General features: G+C 35.2%; 4 protein-coding genes and 2 pseudogenes across 5 annotated transcripts; all 6 read right to left on the reverse strand.

Annotated features, from left to right (window-relative positions):
- Nucleotides 1-665: 665 nt before the first annotated feature.
- On the reverse strand, nt 666-5,595 carry LOC122604577. Its single transcript, XM_043777462.1, has 4 exons — nt 4,345-5,595; nt 2,696-2,974; nt 2,494-2,585; nt 666-1,586 (listed from the first exon to the last, which is right to left on the reverse strand). Exons 1-4 carry the CDS (start codon nt 5,287-5,289, stop codon nt 752-754), a joined length of 2,151 nt encoding a protein of 716 aa, XP_043633397.1. The 5' UTR covers nt 5,290-5,595; the 3' UTR covers nt 666-751.
- A 2,299-nt stretch (nt 5,596-7,894) lies between these two features.
- Nucleotides 7,895-10,441, reverse strand: LOC122593319 (annotated as a pseudogene).
- An 851-nt stretch (nt 10,442-11,292) lies between these two features.
- LOC122593328 (1-aminocyclopropane-1-carboxylate oxidase homolog 1-like) lies at nt 11,293-13,653 on the reverse strand (the record flags this gene model as incomplete). Its single annotated transcript, XM_043765726.1, has 3 exons — nt 11,293-11,607; nt 12,592-12,913; nt 13,124-13,653. Coding segments are annotated over 3 exons (1,101 nt in total), but the record flags the coding sequence as incomplete, so codon positions are not given.
- A 668-nt stretch (nt 13,654-14,321) lies between these two features.
- On the reverse strand, nt 14,322-16,687 carry LOC122605465 (1-aminocyclopropane-1-carboxylate oxidase homolog 1-like). The gene is made up of 3 exons (XM_043778424.1): nt 16,141-16,687; nt 14,948-15,269; nt 14,322-14,744 (listed from the first exon to the last, which is right to left on the reverse strand). The coding sequence occupies exons 1-3, from the start codon at nt 16,659-16,661 to the stop codon at nt 14,511-14,513; spliced, it is 1,077 nt and encodes a 358-aa protein (XP_043634359.1). The 5' UTR covers nt 16,662-16,687; the 3' UTR covers nt 14,322-14,510.
- Nucleotides 16,688-16,939: 252 nt separating this feature from the next.
- Nucleotides 16,940-18,958, reverse strand: LOC122605476 (annotated as a pseudogene).
- Nucleotides 18,959-19,035: 77 nt separating this feature from the next.
- On the reverse strand, nt 19,036-21,284 carry LOC122605451 (1-aminocyclopropane-1-carboxylate oxidase homolog 1-like). 2 transcript variants are annotated; one of them, XM_043778406.1, is made up of 3 exons: nt 20,636-21,278; nt 19,659-19,980; nt 19,036-19,489 (listed from the first exon to the last, which is right to left on the reverse strand). In XM_043778406.1, exons 1-3 carry the CDS (start codon nt 21,154-21,156, stop codon nt 19,256-19,258), a joined length of 1,077 nt encoding a protein of 358 aa, XP_043634341.1. In that variant the 5' UTR covers nt 21,157-21,278; the 3' UTR covers nt 19,036-19,255. The 2 variants fall into 2 exon arrangements, with proteins under 2 accessions (XP_043634341.1, XP_043634347.1); XM_043778412.1 differs by having other exon boundaries at nt 19,383-19,541; nt 20,636-21,284.
- Between the last annotated feature and the right edge of the window lie 708 nt (nt 21,285-21,992).

Consider the following 21,992-nt stretch of genomic DNA (forward strand, 5'->3'; position numbering starts at 1 on the left):
TGTAACATATGAATTTACTAGTTTTACATATATTGGTTTGATATATGTGATTGAATTTTCATGCTTTTTGCAATTATTATCAAGTTTTTATTAAATTTTTATAATGATCATGCACATATCTAATGTTAAAAAAAAAAACATGATTTCTATTTGTTTACGATGAATTTAGGAACTTTTTATATATATTGATAAATTAAAATTTCTGCGAGGTAATTTGATTAGAGTTAATGGTAATTGATATGGTTTACCTTTAATTCTATGCATATTTATTACATAAGTTCCATTACTAATTTAGCTCTCGGGGTGTTCAACCTTCTGCACTCGATTAGCTACAACATTCAAATCAGCAAATGCAGTTAATCAACAGGATGCTGCAAGTAAAAGTTATTCGTCAACAATACATTGTGGAACAAGTACTTTTACTCCCCACAAGTTACATGCAGCAGCATTTGGTTAAGCAGATCAGTTATCATATCTTGTTAAATTGTTCACATTTTGTACTTTTCAATTAACATTTTTGGAAAAATTACAAGAAATGTAACACACAAAATGAAACCTCCCAATTCAATGCCTTTCTTCATAATCAAATTTTGTCAACACTCCATCTATACCACCCCCCCCCCCCCCCCCCCCCCCCCCCCCCCCCAAATGCCTCCAATCCCAAAAACTTGCTGAGTAGTTTATGTACATTTAATTGAAAAAAACATCCATTGTCTTTTTAGAGTAAAATGTGTCATCTTTTAGTCTTGCTTTAAGGTTTACCAAGTGCAGCTGCAGCAGATTCTACGTGTGTAAGGAGATAATCATAAATCTTTTTCCTTATCCTATCAATCGTCTCTGGGGAGATATGACAACTTTCTTCTTCTTCTTCTTCCTCCTTGTTACATCCAATTGAGTCTAACCAGTCGTTTACACTCTTGAGCTGACTCAGCATGCCTGCAATCTGACCGTTATCTGAAAGACTGTTAGAGGTGTCAACATCAGCATCCAAGAATCTTTCAACAAATCCCAAGAACCAATCTTGAGACTCCATTTTTAGTTTTTGTGCCAAGTTGATTGCTTCATCAAAACCAACCCCCTTTTCCCATTCTGGTGGAGGTTGAACCACCTTTGCCTTTTGTTGGACATTTGATCCAACCGGTTGTCTTCGTGGAGTTGATGAGTTATTTATTTTTGACCCAATTGACTGCCGTGCTTTGACTTGGGTTTTAGGTGTTGAGGTATTGCTGGAGCCCTCAAGTACTAACACTGGTCGAATATTTTTAGGGGTTGAATCTGTGGTTGAAGATGGTGAGATTAAAGAGGTTAACTTGCCTTGTTTGCTATACACCGAAAAAGATGATAAGTTGGTAGCCATGGCAGCATGGACCCAAGAAGTTGCTTGTTTATGTCTATCAGAAGAAACTTTTAGTTGTTCTTCTGACGGAATTTCTTCATTATCTGATGATGAAACGAGCAGAGTTGTTTTGGACAAAGATTCAGAAATCTGATGAGCATTCTTTAAGTTAGCATGTAATGCCAAGAACTGCTCGACTGCAGGCTGTGGGTTGTCTTCTTTTGCTGAAGAACGCAACTCAGAATACGTGCTGTCAAACAAAAACAAGATGAGATTAAAGATATGAAATCGAAGTCAAAATATCAAAGTAAAACCTTGCTCCAAATTATATTAGGTAAAAAGATGAGATTAAGTAGGGGTGGCCGAGTGAGTTCGGAAAATCGGTTTGGTATAAAATGAGTTAACTTTTTGATACAGGTCAGATCAAGTTGGGTTGACCTGAAACACTTTATGCCCAAAAAATAAGTTTTACTGTCAAATATCATACCATATAATTATATAATTTCTAATATAACCTAGTTTTGTGATAAAGTATTTAGCAGGTCTTCTTTTGAAAACACTTTGGGAGACTTCCAGACCAATGAACCTGTGTCCCGTTTGGCTGTTTAAATAGTAAATGTTAGGTGTGTTAGATTTGGGTTCAAAGGATTCCTATATGGCTATATAACTATATATGTTCAAATTGAGGGCATTCCAGACATTTGGCAACTACTGAAACATATTCCTTAACTAGTGGTATCACGCAAACAATATAGTTTTCATGACAAGGTAAAAGTATTCTTAAGCACGCCAGTGCCATTTGGAACTCACTATCCACTTCTCATGCCAAATTCAACTTTAGAGCTTCTTAAGGCATGGTCTCTAAGGAGTTAGCTTTACCTAATACAATTCGAACCTTAGATATTATGTTTCATGAGAAACCAAAGTCTAGTAAAGCTTTCTGGGTTTAACAAAACAATTATTCTATTCCTCAAACTTCTGAACACTAGGATTTCCGTAAATATTTAATCTTAGTTCATACGAAAAGAACCGTATGGCCAACAAACTGTAACTGTAAAGTATATAACCAGTATAACTAAAGATTATCAGCACATTGTTAGGATTCTTAACCAACAGATTACTAAAAAATCTTATATTTTGAAGGTATAAGGTGGTACCTTATACATTGAAGTAAGGTTTCTGCAGCTGATGCCTCTTGTATCGCCTCTACGGCAGCAATTTGGGCAGAATCCCTATACTTGAGGACTTCCTACGAAATCATGCAAGTTCCCAAAGTGCAAATTAATTTAAGAAAGAAACCAACACTTGCAAACTTAATACTTTTGAGAGAAAAAATTGATGTAAGAGAAGAAAAGGTACCTTTCCAAGCTTTGCAAGAGAAGATGGGAGTGATGACCAAGAAGCACCTCCATCTGTCAATCGTCTGTTACCAAGAGAAACTTTGACCAAGTTTCCTGGTAGACCATTTGCAGATGCCTCTGCTGATGACTTCCTGCCTGGAGACGGTTTTGGTTTATCGGAATGGCCATTATCAGCCATTTCTCCTTTTTTTGCAGGTGTCCGTACCTCTTTAGATGGCTTTACAGATGATTCTTCTTTGGTAGACGGCATCTTTTCACTTGTAGATTTTCTAGGAACCTGCGATGATATATTATTGGTATCAGGGGCCTAAACAACAGTAAATACTTCTCATTTACTAAAAAGTATATTTAGAAAAGGTTTCATTTTAGGGTGGTCTCATGGAAATACCAACCTTTCCTTTTATTGGAAAGTTCTAACCTCTAAGTTGCATATTTGTTCGCTACCATATTTTACATAATCTCATTTATCAATTTGCTCCGCAACAGTTTTCTATATTGTCTTTAGTTCTTTATAGAATGGTATTCTAATAAACAGGCATTCAAGGAATTTCCTAACAGGCAAGAGTAAAAAAAACAATGAAACGCATCTAGTTGGAATGTTAAAAGTACACTAACATCTCAAATCCCCTTTCCTATGGGTGAGAATTCCCTCAAGCTTTTTCCCCAACTTGAGTCAAGTTGGGGAAATCTTGGCCCTTGAATGAAAATCAAGGGCCAAGATTAAAAATCATCTTTTAATCTTGTCCCTTGAATTTCATCTAAAAGCCAAGATACTCTCAACTTGACCTCTCAAGTTAAAAGTAACTTGATGGGATCTCTACCCCTTTCCTATTATAGATTGCCAATTAAGGATGACATACACTGGGTACAAGATATAATCAAAAAGCACAAAATACCAGAGTTATTAATAATGGGAAAAAGTTTCAATAAATTGCAAACATACTTTTCACCTTCATTTCTAATTTGGTTAAGGATTGTGAGAATCGCTACTAACCCTACTTTACTTCTTACTAAAGTTGATAACTTCGGGTATTTTCAGCCAAGAAGCATGTAACATTGTAACACGCTGAAAACAAATTGATTACTCAAACCTTTCATACTAATCATGTCTAAACTAAAAGCCTTCTTTTGCGTTGTAATTTGAAGTGTTGCCAGCTAAGAATGCATCCTACTAGTACAAGCTATTTGAAAGAATATTAATACTATATTACTAATTCAACATGATAAGACAGAATCACAATACTTTTTGAAATGATTCTCATTAAAACACAACTGCAAGATTGAGGCCACAAATTCATTGTCCACTTTAAAAAAACATAAAACTTTAGCAAAACTCATTCAAATGTGATTAGAGCCATGGTGGTAGTCACTAGTCAGTATGATATGGCGATATGGAAACAAACCGGAGATCTTGGTTTAAGATTTCAGTCATAACAAGTTGAAAATCAAACGAATCTTTCCTAAGATAGCAAAATATGGATCCTTTCTAAGATAGTAGGATATTAAACAACTTTAATCATCACATTTTTCAATTTTGGACAATGGCAATATGAAAATAAACATGGTTTAAAGGAGGAAAAAAAATTCAACGCATCCAACATTAGCTGTATTCAAACAGAAATGAATCTAACTAAATGAATAACTCACCGAAGTACTCCGAGGATCAGGCTTGGCATCATTCTTGGTGACTTTTAATCTTGGGGTCTTGATTTCCATATTACCTTCCCAGCTCTTTCTCAAAGCCTTGGGCCCTATCTCAATGCCCTGAACAAAATTTTTTATTGAGTTTCCGATCCCAAATTTTTTCCCACTTGGACTTGCCCCACGAACTGCACTCCCCTTTTCCCCTAAATTCAGTTTCCCAAGTTCTTTATCAAATCCTTTGATCTTTGCCTGTTGCTTAACCCCACTAGAAAACTTCTCAAAAGAAGTAGGCAAAGAGTAACAACTGGTAGGAGATGAAGGAATTGACCTAGAACCAGACGGTTTGACTTTCCCTAAAGACTGCTTAGAATCCTTCGTATACAATACCAATTTCGGCAACTGTGAATTAGATCTTGCCAAAGTCGATACAGTTTTCTTACCCTCCACTACCCCATTTGACCTTAAACTTGTGGAGCTAGAACTAGAACTAGTATCCTTTTTCGGCAATTTAACGTTCCCAACCAACTTAGAACTGGCAGAACTACTACTGCTACCATTGTTATTTAGAAACCCTAAAGAATGTGTGGCAACTATATCTTCAGGGGTACCAACACAAGGATGTCGACCAGGAACCGGTCTAACCCCGTGTAAAATCGGAACAGGGGTAGCTGATTCGAGTCTTTCAACATGTATATATTGACCTAATTGTATCTTATCACTTAATATAAGATCAATATTTTCATCAGGTAAAGATACATAAGTAGCATGAGATGAATCAGATACCTTGAGATAAAACCCTTGATTTTGAAAAAGCTCACCACCAGGAGCTAAAGCAGGAACTATACTTACAACTTGTAATAAAGATGATCTGTGTTCACCACCAACTTTTACATCTGTGTTCATATGTTGAAGCAACTTTAACAACACCCCAGGTACTAAAGTAGCCATTTTTTCTTTTTTATAAAAGCTTCAAAAAAATAAAAATTTATACACTTTTAATTTTACATCATTTTAACAAAAAACCAGGTCTAAAATAGCCATTGTTTTTATACAAGTTTCAATTATTACAAAATTTTAACAAAGACCAAGGTACTAAAATAGCCATTTTTCATAAAGTTTTAATTTTTATATCGTTTTAACAAAAACCCATAAATACCCAGGTAATAAAATAACCATTTTTTTTTTTTATTAACAAAGTTCGAATATTTACATCAAATTAACAAAAACCCAGATCCAAGATTTGTTATTGATATATAAAAAAGCAAACTTTATAAAATTTATTTGGTCCCCAATACCTGAAAGTATTGGAAACTGAAAGTGACAATGGTTTTAAGAAAGAAAGAAAGAAAGAAAAAGACAATTTGACTTTTTTAGTGTTGGGAGTAATAATGATGATGATTAATGTATGTAAGTAAATATGACAACAACTGAATTCAAGAATGAATGAAAAGCAGTTTAATGATCTATGGAGAAACCCAGAAAGGGAAAAAGGTATTAATGATTAATGAATTGCAGGTAATAATAAATTATAAAAATATTAAACGTAATAATGATGCAGAAAAATAATTAAAAGAATGTGTTGAGTTGGAAGAAAAAACAGCTCAAAAGTGAAGGGCAGGCAGATGGAGTATGGTGGTGATCTTGTAAAGGAGTGGTAAAAATGAAATGAAATGTGAGTTTTTGTTTGTGAGGGTAGATTGGGTAATTAAAGAGTAGTTGGGGGTGGGTTGAGATGCACGTTTCTTGCAGTACAACTCTGAAATATGTGGGGTTTGTGGAGCTTCTACTAGGGGCCCATTTGGGAGTCTTGGTTCACACTTCACACGAGCCAAAATGGAATTGATTTACTTCCTAGTTTAACCAAGGTGATTCGAGAAATCAAAATCGGGTGGACCCAACTGAGAGAATAGATTGAATTGGTGATTGGCCTCGGTCTATCGTAGTTCGTTTATTGTTTTTGAACCGTTTAAACCGGGTTGACTTAATGACCTAAATTTAAAACTAGCACAACCATAGTTGTTAAACTCTTACGAGTCATGAATCGACTTTTATGAGTCGAGTCGATTTATCCCAAAAACGAGTCGACTCGTTAGGTGACTCGTTTTTATCCAGACTCTTACGAGTCGTTGCGTAAACTTGGAGCGAGTCACGAGTCGCAAACTTATGACTATTGTAATATGACACTATGATTATATATTATACTTAATTTGTACATTATTTTTGTGTTTTATTTATGTAATTTTGATCATTTTATTTGAGAATTTAAAGATAAATTGTAAGTTTATGTCTAATATGTAATATTCTAGTAAATTTATGAAGGTAACGAACTTATGTTTTGCTCTAAAGACGTCACATATATATAATTACACTATATCATGTAGTACTTATAAATATCCTGACTCTTACAAATCGAGTCACGTTTCGAGTCATGAGTTACAAAAAGTCAAAAATTATGAATCGACAACTATTAGCACATCTGTGTGTGAACTATATAAATCAACTAGATAAATTGTGAAAGAAAAATATAAACATGAGGTTTTAATGTCATGTCATTGTAAATTTAATCTTAGTAAGAGTTTTTTTTTTTTAGCCTTTTTTTTATTTCTCACGGTTCAAGCCCCAAACTAACTAAAATTTTTGTTTTTATGTCAAGTTTCTTAGATATTGTAATTGTACTTATAACTTAGTTTGACATATAGTAATTTGTTAGACGTCACTTTATTTTAATATATATTGCCGTTTTTAAAAAAACAACAAATTTTACTGAGTTGATTTTTACCATGCATTGACCCTTTTACTTCAAAACATAGTAAAAAAAAAATACTCCGTAATAATATAATCAAATCATTTAGAATCTTTTATTACTCGTATAGAAACTAGAAAGACATCTCATATGCATCGCAATAATTAGCCGTCGGTCATGGACAATCTTCACGTGCGCCTCATGCCCAATATAATGGGTTTATTGTTAACTTCTTCTGCACTTCGTATTCATCTCAAATATACACACAACTTTTTATAAGATGTATATATATGTTTGCATATATCCCTGACTTAATTACGTATGAAAGTTTAATTGTTGTCTTCAAAGATATGTAATAAAATGTGTTTTGTAACTTTTTGCTGATTCCTTGAAATATATGTCGTGTTTGGTTCGCAGATTCTAATGGTATCTATTGAGTGTGTTTGGTTGTTCAATGATGAAGGAATATCATTCCATTGTAATGTAAAACATTATCTCATTTGATAGAATCTCTATTCTATGAGGCTGGGGGAGAATCTCATTTCTTCCATCACTTAAATCTTCAAAAAAATAAAAACATTCCGTCAAATTTTATTCCTATCATATTCAAATTTTTATTCCATCCATTCCAGACCATTAGGACTGGGCTTGATGAGACAACCCAGTGGGCCAGCACTGTTTTTGACTTTTTGAGTTCTTGACTTCCTGCACTTTTCTACCGTTACTATCACAAAGTTGCATTCATATAAAACGATCAAATCTTCAAATTTACAATGATAAAATCCAAATAATTTGATACAAAAAAGCATGAAAAGATATGTATTATTCTTCTGTTTGCAATACAAGATTAAGATTAGCATTATATCCTAACATAGTTTAAGCTGGACTTCTCATCAAGTCCCCGCGATTGAAAATTTACCATGTAATCCCCTACTATACGGTGAACTCTTTAAAAATCCGAGGACTTTCTTTTGTGACGACTTCCTCAATAGGCCCATATATTTTCGGGGGTGTAGCCACACCATGGAAAAAACACGCAACAGATGCTCTTGTTTGAGTTACATTGCCAAATGCTCTATGGATCACACTTGTGAACTTGTCATTTGATACAATCTGGGTGTAATTAACACAAAATCATAATTAAGCATCAGTTCGCTATGATGTCATATCAAAACTGAAGTTTTAAATTTGTATATGCAATAGAGCGAACTTCATATTAAAAAATTTTGAAAATTTATAATAGTAGTATTTTTCTTTTTTCCTCAGATGAAAACTAATGGAATGCGACTAGCCTTCAGAAAATATCTCTACGGGCAGGAGCTATGGGAAAATGTCCTGCAGCTTGTCCCCAAATGGGCTTCAACTTGATTTCATGTTATATTCAAGAGATTTTTGTCTATATGTACTTATTTATGTTGGGTAAGACGCAGTTCTCATATCGGAACATGTAAAACTCTAGGCACATGGTTTTACAGTGAAATTACATTGGATAGGGACTCACAGGCTTATATACTTCCTTGATATGAGTTGTTAAAAAGAGATTTCATTTTCGACACAACATGGTCTAATATATGTACATTACTGTGAGATTGGAAGTCCTGAAATAAAAGGTTTCTTATGTAAAGCATGTATTCATTTTCATATGTGCATTCTATGCCACTTTACTTAATAAGAGATATACTTGAAGGTAAGGTTAGATAAACTACCTACAAGATTAAATCTTTCTCTTAGAGGGATGGAAATTGAGTCCATTCTATGCCCTTTATGCGGTTCACATGTGGAATCAGCTACCCATTTCATGTTTGATTGTTCACTGGTAAAAAGCTTAGCTCGCAAGATTTTGATATGGTGGAACATTGATGTGATAGAGTTTGGGTCATATGAGGAGTGGATTTCATGGTATATGAGCCTCAAAATTCGGGGTAAGCTAAAAGAAGTATTGGAAGGTATTTTCTACGTGCTATGGTGGTACATTTGGAGAGTTCGTCATCAAGTTATCTTTGGTGGCCAGCCTCCTCTAAAGGCAGTTATGTTCGATGAAATTTTGGCTTTGTCGTATAATTGGTGTAATACTAGAAGTAAGTTGAATTGTAGTTGGATAGGATGGTTACATAATCCTTTGCTTAATATGTTGTAATTGTGATGCTAGCATCTTGCTAGAATGTTTTAAATAAAAGTTGCTGCTCAAAAAAAAAAAGAGATATACATGAAGAAGATCTCCAATATTGACAACAAGAGCACCAGGAATGGGTTCCACATGAGCCCATTGGTTTCCATGTAGAACTTCGAGTCCCCCAACCTCATCTTGTAGAAGTATAGTGATAAAAGAAGCATCAGTGTGCTTGCTGACCCCTAAGGTCAGGTCAGGTTCGGGGCATGCTGGATAGAAGTGTAAAGCCATGGATTTACCCTTCTCACATTCTAACTCTTTTAGGTGACCGGGTTTGAGCCCAAGAGCTTCTGATAGTAACTCAAAAAGGGTGTCTACTAGTTTCATGAGATGGCTTAAGTAGTCAGCAGTAGCATCTCTGCAAATCACAGCATTTCACATTAATTTGATAGAAACTCATGCTCACTACACACACTACTAGTTATTCGGTTGCATTTATGGGTTAGGCATGCTATAGGTATCAAATAGAAGCAAGTCAATGTTAAAATTGGTACTAGAAAAAGGTAATTGGAATATAAAAGCTCTAAGCTTTTTTTTTTTTTTTCTTAAAAATGATTTGGAAGTCCACAGGCAATGTTATATATTTGGACGCGGTATGCACACACAAAGAACAAATATACTGCACAAAAGTTGTGTATGACTTAATCATATGACTAGTTTTTGAATAAGTACCTGCAAACCGAGGGGAGATCTTGAGGATCAACATGATATGAATTTAACATATCAACAATCAACGTGTCCCTCCAGTTAGCTGCTCTCGACATGTAAAAATCATAATTAGTATTAAACTTAACCATCCTCTCAGGATCCCTTGAATAATACTCTTTTTTTGCTTCTAAGTCCTGCTCATTAAACTTATGCACAGCTTCCAGCATGTCTTCAAGTACTTTCATCGGTATCCCATGATTAACAACCTGAAAGAACCCCCATTTTTCCGATGCATTTTTCACTTCTTCAACAATCTTTTCTCTTCTTGAAGTCTCCTTATTACCAAGCCCTTTAAGATCAATGGCAGGAACTCGTAAACTAGTCCTAGTAAGTTCTAGATCTTCAGCAAGTTCTTCGGGTGGTCGGATAAATATTTTGGGAATATGAACCACACCACCAGCTGCAGCGTCGATTAGTCCTTTGACACCAGATTTTGTGTCATCAAAAGCTTTTAGCTGTTTATATCGATCGTCGTCCATTTGTTCTTTGACAAATGATCATAGGTTGTTTTACTCAAACAAATAATTATAGGTTGTTGCTTGATAGCCACCAATATATGCATGTATACGCATCAAGTTTGCAGAGTAAGTCAGATTCTAGAGATATCTTATATCAATTTTTGCTGCTTAATTAGATAACTTAGCAGACATAATTACTTAATATTGAAATCCCATGAGGCCAACAACTACCTTTATATATTCGAATCCAGACATCACATGTAAGTATTTTCCAAAGTTTAAGCAATAAATAAAATGCCAACTTGCGTGTGTAATGCATTTGACTAATTTGGTTTCCTTTGAGCTTGGTTAGGGTCAACATATCCAACTTTGGGATGGGTTACTCTTCCAAATGCAGGGACAGGTTCGGCTTTAACACGTTGGTTTTTCCTTTGTTGATTAGAAGTAGGGTCGATGCCAATAACATATAAATATACGTTTTAGGTTATAATGTTTTAGCTATCTTACTCTGTTTGTTCCATCTGATTCATTAGAAAACTGTGCATTTTTTATCACATTTTGGTCATATGTTGACCGCATAGCTGGTTGAACAGTTAAAGTCAACTCTTACACTATTATAAACCATAAGAGATGACCCGTGAAACCATAAGAGATGACCCGTGATCCAAGAGGATGTGGGTTTGGGTCCCGCATGGACAACTAGTAAATATGTATATGTGTGTCAATACTCAATGTTCCTAAAAATAGATTTCATAGTTGTTACAAAATACACCATATAATTACACATTAAAACGATACAAAATACGAAGAACTCATTATTGTTCGTCTCATCCCATAATTATTTGACGTTTGTAAGCTTTCGTAAATAAACATTGAAAATGCATAGTTTAAGAGATATGTATTATTTTTTCGTTTGAGAAACACCATTAACATTAACATTATATCCGAACATAGTTTAAGCCGGACTTTTCATCAAGTCCCCTCGAGTAAAACTTCGACATGTAATCCCCTACAGTGAACTCTTTAAAAATCCGAGGACTTTCTTTAGTAACGACTTCCTCAATAGGCCCATATAGTTTCGGGGGTGTGACCACACCATGGAAAAAACATGCAACGGATGCTCTTGTTTGAGTTACATTGCCAAATGCTCTATGGATCACACTTTTGAACTTGTCATTTGATACAATCTGGATGTAATTAACAAAACATCATAATTAAACATCACTATCAACATCATATCACAACTTAAGGTTTAAATTCATATATGCAAGGAGCTAACTTCATGGTAAATAATGTGCAAATTTCTAGTATCCATATTCTATTCTCAAAGGAAATAATGGGAATGCGACTAGCCCTCAGAAAATATCTTAATGGACAGGAGCTATGGGAAAATGTCATGCAACCAGAGGCGGACCCAAAAACGAAAGTGACCCGTAACACAATTATGTTTTCATTAGCCTTAGTATCAGCATAAAGTAACGATAACGACTAAATTGTTATGATTTTAAACATTTTTTAGTGACTTTTGGCTATTTTTTTAATGGATTTTAAGATTTTTTGGCACTTTTAGTGGTTTTTATTTATCATTTAGTTGTACACATACATTTTTATAAGTTTTATTGATAGAAAAATGTTTCTAAAGTTTATAGCTTGTTACATTGACTGGTATCCTATATTTATTTGACCCGTAACACCAATAAAAAATGCATCATTTTTCGAAAAATTTAAACTACATGAATTTAGCCGAACCGTAACCCAGGCTACCCCACAATTCAATGTGGTTTCGCCCCTGCCTGCAGCAGTGCAGCTTGTCCCCAAATGGGCTTCAACTTGATTTCATCTTATATTCAAGATATTTTTGTCTATATCTACTTATTTGTGTTGGATAAAACGCATATCGGAACATGTAAAAACTCTAAGTGTATGTATAGGCTTGGGGGCTATTTCTCCTATTAACCTATGGGTTCATAGTGAAATTACATTAGATAGGCTTATATACTTCCTTGATATGAGTTGGTTAAAAAAGATTTTATTTTCTATACAACATGGTCTAATATATGTACATTTCTGTAAGTTTGGAAGTCATGAAATAATTAAAAGGTTTCTTATGTAAAGCATGTATGCATTTTCATATGTACATTCTATGTCACTTTATTTAATAAAAGAAATACCTGAAGAAGATCTCCAATATTGACAACAAGAGCGCCAGGAATGGGTTCCACACGGGCCCATTGGTTTCCATGTAGAACTTCGAGTCCCCCAACCTCATCTTGTAGAAGTATAGTGATAAAAGTAGCATCAGTGTGCTTGCTGACCCCTAAGGTCAGGTCAGGTTCGGGGCATGCAGGATAGTAGTGCAAGGTAAGGGTTTTACCCTTCTCGCATTCCAACTGTTTTAGGTGACCGGGTTTGAGCCCAAGAGCTTCTGATAGTAACTCAAAAAGGGTGTCAACTAGTTTCGTGAGATGGCTTAAGTAGTCAGCAGTAGCATCTCTGCAAATCACAATATTACACATTAATTCGATAGCAACTCATACTCACTACACACACTACTAGTTATTCTGTTGCATTTACTTACGGGTGAGGCATGCTATAGGTATCAAATAAGAGCAAGTCAACGTTAACTAGGTACTCGAAAGAGGTAAATGGTACTATCAAAAGATGTTGTGTATGACTTAATCATATCACTTCCCTTATAAGTACCTGCAAACTGAGGGAATATCTTGAGGATCAATATGATCTGATTTCAACATATCAACAATCAACGTATCTCTCCAATTAGCTGCTCTTGACATGTAAAAATCAAAATTAGTATTAAACTTAACCTTCCTCTCAGGATCCCTTGTATAATACTTTTTTTTTGTTTCTAAGTCTTGCTCATTAAATTTATGCACAGCTTCTAGCATGTCTTCAAGCACTTTCATCGGTATTCCATGATTAACAACCTGAAAGAAACCCCATTTTTCTGAAGCATTTTTCACTTCTTCAACAATCTTTTCTCTTATTGTAGTCCCCTTATCACCATGCCCATTAAGATCAATGGCAGGAACTTGCAAACTTGTCCTAGTAAGTTCTAGATCTTCAGCAAGTTCATCGGGTGGTCGGATAAATATTTTGGGAATATGAACCACCCCACCAGCTGCAGCATCGATTAGTCCTTTGACACCGGATTTTGTGTCATCAAAAGCTTTTAGTTGTTTAGTTCGATCGTCGTCCATTTGTTCTTTGACAAATAGTTATAGGTTTTTTGCTTGATACCAGTATGTGTATAAATACACATTAGGCCAACAGCTACCATAACATATTCTAATCCAGCCATCATATTCATCTTTGGCTGCTTCTTTGGCTGCTTAATTTGAAAACTTAGCAGGCCAAGTTACTTAATATTGAAATCCCATTAGGCCAACAACTACCTTAATATATTCTAATCCAGAAATCACATGTAAGCATTTTCCAAAGTTTAAGTAATCAATAAAATTGCAACTTGCGTGTAATGCATTAGACTCTCTTGATTTTGTTATCCTTTGAACTTGGTTAGGGTCTACATATCCATGTTGGGATGGGTTTCTCTTCCAAATACAAGATCAGGTTCGGGTTTGACAAGTTGGTTTTTTCTTAGTTGATTAAAAGTAGGGTGGATGCCAATAACATACAAATATACTTTTTCGTTCATAATGTTTTAGTTCTTGTACTCTGTTTGTTCTGTCTGATTCCGTAGAAAACTGCGCATTTCTATCACATTTTGGTCATATGTTGACCGGATAACTGGTTTGAATAGTTAAAGTCAACTCTGATACTATTATAAAATATAAACTATACGCGATAACCGTGATCCAATAGGATGTGGGTTTTGCCCCCGAATAGACAACTTGTTAATATGTATGTGTATTAATACTTGGTATTTCCTAAAAAATAAGAATTCATAGTTGTTGCAAGATCCACCATATAATTACACATTAAAATGATACAAAAATACGAAGGACTTATTATTGTTCATCTCATCCCATATTTATTTGTCGTTTGTAAGCTTTCGTAAACAAACATTTAAAATACACACATCATAACACAACTATGGAGTAGCGAGGATCGTTTATAACTTGTAGTAGTCAAGACCAGACTTGTCAATGGATCTTGTAAAGAAGTGTTTCATATAATCACTTACCAAGAAGTCCTTGTATACAGGTGGACTTCCATCGTTGATGGGACCATACACCTTTGGAGGCACAGCAACACCCTTAAAGAAACTTGCTAAAGACATCCTTGGTCCATTATGATTAGCCAACACTCTATGATTAACACTTTTAAACTTGTCATTCGATACAATCTACACTCCAGAAAGAAAGCCGTTATGCTGATTGTTTAAACAGATGATTTGTATTGAATATTAAGGAAACACACACACACACACACACACAGATAATCACATATGTCGATTATACAGTTGTGAGTTATACTATCAACCAATACTTATCTACTTGAATCCATAAATTTTCATATGAAGTAAAGATTAGAGAAGTTGAAGGAAACCTGTAACAAATCGCCGATATTGACCACCAACGCCCCAGCAATAGGCGGAACATCTGCCCATTGGTCACGATGGCGGACTTGGAGACCCCCAATTTGATCTTGAAGGAGAAGTGTGAGGAATGCAGCATCTGTGTGCTTGCTAGCTCCAAGGGTTAGTTCTGGTTCAGGGCATGGTGGATAGTATTGGCATGCAAAAATGCGACCATGAGCACACCCCATGTCTTGCAGATAGTTTGGCTCGACGTTAAGGGCTTCTGATAGTAGCTCAAGCAGAGAACCACCAAGCTTAGTAACTTCCTTTATGTATTCAAGCATAGTTTCTCTAAAATAAATGAATTAGAAGGGTGATAAATACTTAATATAATGTTATCAAGACCATAAATAAAGTTAATTAATAAAAGACTAGTGTCCATTGTTTAAAATCTTTGTCATAAACTTACAACCATTTCCAAGGTGACCTAGTGATGATGTGGGCTTATCTTCCTAGGGTAAACATCTTGGGATGGTCAGGGAAGAGTCGAGAAACTATGGGAATACCGGTTAGGCTGCTTACGTTAGAATCAAATGCTGGACTCTCCGCAGATGAACAGGGATCCCTCTTTGTTTACCCATTTTACTACTAGTATAAGTCAATGTCTTAGGGATATGTACTTCACTTTTGCTCAATATTAAAATTCGATTAACTTCTCAAGATGTTCATAAAGTGATTAAACTATAATTAATGCTGCCATTTGTAATACTATGTTGTAGATGCCCTCTAATGCAAATTTCTTTTATAAGTTACGTTTCAGCAATTACATGCCCCAGGTAGATTTTGACTTCTAATACACTATATATCCTCATAATCAGTAGGGTTCGATCAAGTGGTTGGAGCTTTTGCCTCTAGAGACAGAGGTTAAGGGTTCAGTCCTCATGGCCGGCAGTCTTGAGGTCCTTTCCACTTTTGATAGATACAAGAAACAGTTTCTCTAAATCTCAACTTCCCCCATACACTGTTGAAGACGGTATTGGGACCCATAAAACATGAAATTATATAAAATATTGAAGGATCATGATACTTACTTACATATAACCTTATATAGAATATTGAAGGATCATGATAATTACCAACTTTGAAATCATAAGAAATATTATAACAGTAAAAGTTATACTCCAGTAATAATGTCAACATAGATTGTTAAGAAAGAGTTTACCTGCAAACAGCAGGAACTTCATTAGGGTCAAGATCACCAACAACCATCGAAATGGTCAACGTATCTCTCCAGTTAGCAGCTCTAGATTGATACAGATCAATATTACTATCAAATCTCACTTTATTCATACGCTCTCGTGAATAAAGTTTCATCTTAACTTCACTCTCTTGTTCATGGAACATACGAATGCAATCAATAGTTTCTTCCAGCAAACTCGTGGGAATATCATGATTAATCACTTGGAAAAATCCCCAAGTTTCTGAAGCCTCCCGAATTTGTGCAACTATCTCCATTCGATGATCATTTCCACTTAAATCTATAACAGGAACTTGTAAGTTGACCTTACCATAGTTCAACTCCTCAGCAAGTTCATCATGTGGCCTAACAAATATTTTGGGGATTTTGGTAACTCCTGCATCAACCAGTCCTTTGACGCCCAGTTTTGTGTCGTCGAATGCCTTAAGTTCATCAGCTCGATTGTACCTTTCGGCTTCGTGATCTACATTGTTGAGGATGTCCATTTTTTCTATCAGGTGGGTGGATATGAGATAGATCTCTACATATAGAGACTTGCAAGTCAACTGTAGAGGACAAAAAATCTTTGGGACATGGTCAAAAATTTTGAGCCACCAAGACAAAACATTATTTAATTTACTGTGTTGGAAATTAGGAACTACTCGTACTACATATTTTACATTCATAGAATAGATTATGCTGATAATGATATTTCCAACCCATTATTGATTTCTACATAGTCAATAATCAACATGAGATAATGTAAATTATACTATACCATTATTGTAACAGAATATAATGAACCATTGTAACAACTAGCTGCAATATAGTTGTTACAAGATACACCATATAATTACACCTTAAAACGATACAAAATACGAAGAACTCATTACTGTTCGTCTAATCAAGCTTTCGTAAACAAACATTTGTAATACACACTTCATAACACAACGATGGAGTAGTGATCGAGGATAGTTTACAGCTTGTAGTAGTCAAGACCAGACTTGTCAGCGGGTTTCGTGAACAATCTGTTCAGATAATCACCTACCAAGAAGTCTTTGTAAACAGGTGGACTTCCATCGTTGATGGGCCCATACAGCTTTGGAGGAACAATAACACCAGTGAATAAGCTTGCTAAAGAAATCCTTGGTCCATTATGATTAGCCAACACTCTATGATTAACACTTTTAAACTTGTCATTCGATACAATCTACACTCCAAAAAAGAGTCGTTATACTGATAGTTAAAACGGGTTGTTTCTATTGACCCTTAAGGAAAAATACATATATAACCACATAAGTTGCTTATACTAATGAGGTGTGGTCCAGTTTACACCCACACTCGAACTAAGCTAACCAAATTTTTATATTTAGAATACAATAAAAATAAATAAATATATACAAATAAATTATAAATATATATATTTATGAAAAACTTTGGAAAGGTTTAAGGTGGAAAAACCTTGGAAAGACAAGTAAGGAAGGTAAGGCTTCCTAACTTGGAGTGGGACCCAGGAAAGTCTAAGTCTCTCATTAAGAAAGGCTCTGCTCAGGAAGGCTCTCCCCAGCAAGGTTCTCCTAGCAAGGCTTTCCTTAGGGAGGCTAACCTTCACTAAAAATTGGAAAGCAAGGAGTGAACCTTTCTTATACCCCGTATTGTCGTATCTAGTACTGGGCCAGGGCCCATATCTGCACCGCCCAAAATACGAGAAAACCCTAATATGATGCCTATAAATAGTCCTGGATGTCAGATTCATTCCATGGACAATCAATTCATTCCACATTCATCATTAGAGCAATTCATATTCAGAAATATTCATATTCAAAAATATATATATCAATCATATCCTCCAAAGATCGAAACATCTCTTTGGGAAAATCATCATTCACCTTAGGTTCATGAAGAACTTAGTAGGTTTGCACTCTAATATTGAGGAGATTTTGATGATTTTCGTGGTTAATCCCCTTTTGTGATTGAGCCCAACATTCAATGCTCAAACATATAGTTATACAGTTATACCATCAACCAAAACTTATCTACTTTAATCTATAAATTTTCATTCAAAGTAAAGATTAGAGAAGTTGCATGAAACCTGTAACAAATCGCCTATATTGACAATCAATCCTCCAGAAATAGGCGGAACATCTACTCATTGGTCATGATGGTGGACTTGGAGACCTCCAATTTGATCCTGAAGGAGAATTGTGAAGAATGAAGCATCCGTGTGCTTGCTACCTCCAAGGGTTAGTTCTGGTTCAGGGCATGGTGGATAGTATTGGCACCCAAAAATGCGGGCTTGAGCACACCCTATGTCTTGGAGATAGTTTGGCTTGAGGTTAAGGGCTTCTGATAGTAGCTCAAGCAGAGTACCACCAAGCATTGTAACTTGCTTTATGTATTCAAGCATCGTTTCTCTATAACAAATGCAGTAAAAAGGTGATAATTATATTAGTTAATACGGAGTATAACTCATCAAGACCTCAAATAAAGTTATTAAAAGACTCGTGTTCATTGCTTAAAAACGTTGTCACGACTTGTCAGCCATTTCCAAGGCGGCCTAGTGGGATTAACATCTTGGGACAGCGAGGGAAGAGTCGAGAAACTGCCATGGAAATAGTTAGGCTGCATACATTAGAATCAACTGCACCACTCTCCCCGGGTGGCCTGACCAAAGGATCCCTCTTTGTTTACCCATTCTGGCTTAGGCCTAAGAATATAGGTGAAAGACGCCTAAGGATGTTCCTCATATTGGAGATAGTCTTAGGAACTACTACATACTTTATATATTCATAAAATAAATTATGATGATAAAAATATTTCCGACCCATTATTGATTTTTTTCACAGTAAACATGAGATAATGTAAATTAATTACACACCATTATAACAGAATATAATGAACCATTATAAAGTATGTAGTAGTTCCTAGATATCGTTGTAACAACAGAAATTATATAATTACACATTATTTGTCTACAAATTCTTTACAAAGAACTCATTGTTGTTCGTCTCATCCCGTAATTATTTGCCATTTGCAAGCTTTCGTAACAAACATTTATGTTACACACATCATAACACAAGGGCGGAGTAGTGAGGATCGTTTATAACTTGTAGTAGTCAAGACCAGACTTGTCAATGGGTCTTGTAAAGAATTTGTTCATATAATCACCTACCAAGAAGTCTTTGTAAACAGGTGGACTTCCATCGTTTATGGGCCCATATACCTTTGGAGGAACAGCAACACCAGTGAAGAAGCTTGCTAACGAAATCCTTGGTCCATGATGATTAGCCAACACTCTATGATCCGCACTTTTAAACTTGTCATTCGATACAATCTACACTCCAAAAAGTGATCTGAGTCGTTATGCTGAATCGATGATTTTTATTCTAGTGTTAAGGAAAGATACATATATAACCACATAAGTTACTTATACACTTGTACTATCAACCAAAACTCAGCTACTTTAATCTATAAATTGTCATATAAATAAAAGATTAGAGAACCTGTAACAAATCGCCGATATTGACCACCAATCCTCCAGCAATAGGCGGAACATCTGCCCATTGGTCATGATGGTGGACTTGGAGACCTCCGATTTGATCTTGAAGGAGAAGTGTGAGGAATGCAGGATCCGTGTGCTTGCTAGCGCCAAGGGTTAGTTCTGGTTCAGGGCATGGTGGATAGTATTGGCACACAAAAGTGCGGCCTTGAGCACACCCCATGTCTTTAAGGTAGTTCGGCTCGAGGTTTAGGGCTTCTGATAGTAGATCCAGCAGAGTACCACCTAGCTTAGTGATTTGCTCTATGTATTCAAGCATTGTTTCTCTAAAATAAATGCATTTAAAGGGTGAGTAATTGTTGATATAATCGTATCAAGAGCTTAATTAAATACAGGAGTAGCTTCTTGTCTTCCATTTCTATATAATGACTTAAAGTGATATGGTTTCTTTTTGTTTCAATTAAAAAAAAAAACTTTACAACCATTCCAAAGGTGGCTTAGTGCTAAGGTGAACTCACAAGATAAACATCTTGGGATGGTCAGGGAAGATTCCACAAAGTGCCATGGGAACACTAGTTAAATTGCATACATTAGAGTCAAATGCTCGACTTTTCCTAGATAGCCTGAACAGGGTCATAGGGATCCCTTTTTGTTTACCCATTTGCTATTATAAGTCAATGTCTTGCGACATTTGCTTCACTTTTGCGAGCAAAAGTGAGGTCAATACCAACTTCACAAAATGTTCATAGAGTAATTAAATTACAAGCAATGTTACCATTTTTATATATTGTAGGTTGCCCTCTAAGGCTCTAATGCAAAAACTTTTATAAGTTACTTTTTGGCTTATACTACACCACATAAACTCATATAAAATATCAAAAAATCATGATAATTGCCAGCTTTAATTGAGATTATAAGAAATATAATAACAGTAAAAGTTATAGTAATAATGTCAACAAAGATTGGTAAGAAAGAATTTACCTGCAAACAACAGGAACTTCATTAGGATCAAGATCACCAACAGCCATCGAAATGGTCAACGTATCTCTCCAGTTAGCAGCTCTAGATTGATACAGATCAATATTACTATCAAATCTCACTTTATTCATTCGATCTCGTGAATAAAGTTTCATCTTAACTTCACTCTCTTGTTCATGGAACATACGAATGCAATCAATAGTTTCTTCCAGCAAACTCGTGGGAATATCATGATTAATCACTTGGAAAAATCCCCAAGCTTCTGAAGCCTCACGAATCTGTTCAACTACTTCCATTCGTCGATCATTTCCACTTAAATCTATAACAGGAATTTGTAAGTTGATCTTGCTATAGTTCAACTCTTCAACAAGTTCATCATGTGGCCTGACAAATATTTTTGGGATTTTGGTAACTCTTGCATCAACTAGTCCTTTCACACCCAGTTTCGTGTCGTCGAATGCCTTAAGTTCATCAGCTCGATTGTACTTTCCGGTTTCATGATCTTCGGTGTTGAGGATGTCCATTTTTTGTTTTTATCAGGTGGATGGAATAATTGAGATTGGACTTTATATATAAAAAACTTGCAAGTCAACTGTATTTATGATCGTTACGTAGAGGACAAAATATCTTTGGGACATGGTCAAAATTTTGAGCTACCTAGACAAAACAGTGCATAAAACATTATTTAAATTACTGTGTTGGAACTACAACATATATTACATTCATAAAATAAGTTACATAACGATAAATTATAGCCGACCCATTTGATTTCACATCGACCTATTACACGCTCAACATGAGATAATATAAAATGCGTACCACTATGATCAAAGAGACATGGGACCCGGATTTAAACTCATAATCTTCGGTTTTATGATGCTTGACTACTATCACCAAGCTACAATAGTGGAAATTTGATGAAAAGACAGAATATAATGAGCCATTATAACAACTAGCTAAAAGATAAAATTGAACAAGTAATTGTTATGCCATTAAATGAAATTGATTGTCATGTCATTTCACTTTCAAAATAAAGCAGGAACGTGTTGGTCAACAATTCCTAAGATGGGTAATGGATATTAAGTTTGTTGTAGAGAAAGTGTCTCATTGCAAATTGGTTTCAATTTTGGGCTAATCCTAAACTTAATTGCTAAAACTTAGCAATGTAAAATTGTAGCTATGCAAGTTTTCCTTGTAGGAACGGGTTAAGATAAAACTATATAAGGGTTATCATCATAAATGCGGTAAATGACATAATTCTCCACATTTTACTCTTAACATGACTTTAGATGCATCAAAGTGTAGGAGGCAGGTGTGTCATCCTCCTACACTTCATACCTCAAGAACCATCCTTTGGAAC

Source organism: Erigeron canadensis, chromosome 1 (genome assembly GCF_010389155.1).
Source record: "Erigeron canadensis isolate Cc75 chromosome 1, C_canadensis_v1, whole genome shotgun sequence".
NCBI lineage: Eukaryota > Viridiplantae > Streptophyta > Magnoliopsida > Asterales > Asteraceae > Erigeron > Erigeron canadensis.

Excerpts from the sequence above, each read along its gene's own strand:
- LOC122604577 (XM_043777462.1), bottom strand. The coding sequence starts at position 5,289 with ATGGCTACTTTAGTACCTGGGGTGTTGTTAAAGTTGCTTCAACATATG. Across the intron at positions 2,586-2,695 it reads CTCTTGCAAAGCTTGGAAAG|GAAGTCCTCAAGTATAGGGA; the intron begins GTACCTTTTCTT and ends ATGATTTCGTAG. Across the intron at positions 1,587-2,493 it reads ACCTTACTTCAATGTATAAG|CACGTATTCTGAGTTGCGTT; the intron begins GTACCACCTTAT and ends TTTGTTTGACAG.
- LOC122605451 (XM_043778406.1), bottom strand. The coding sequence starts at position 21,156 with ATGGACATCCTCAACACCGAAGATCATGAAACCGGAAAGTACAATCGA. Across the intron at positions 19,981-20,635 it reads GAAGTTCCTGTTGTTTGCAG|AGAAACAATGCTTGAATACA; the intron begins GTAAATTCTTTC and ends CATTTATTTTAG. Across the intron at positions 19,490-19,658 it reads ATATCGGCGATTTGTTACAG|ATTGTATCGAATGACAAGTT; the intron begins GTTCTCTAATCT and ends TTTGGAGTGTAG.
- LOC122605465 (XM_043778424.1), bottom strand. The coding sequence starts at position 16,661 with ATGGACATCCTCAACAATGTAGATCACGAAGCCGAAAGGTACAATCGA. Across the intron at positions 15,270-16,140 it reads GAAGTTCCTGCTGTTTGCAG|AGAAACTATGCTTGAATACA; the intron begins GTAAACTCTTTC and ends CATTTATTTTAG. Across the intron at positions 14,745-14,947 it reads ATATCGGCGATTTGTTACAG|ATTGTATCGAATGACAAGTT; the intron begins GTTTCCTTCAAC and ends TCTGGAGTGTAG.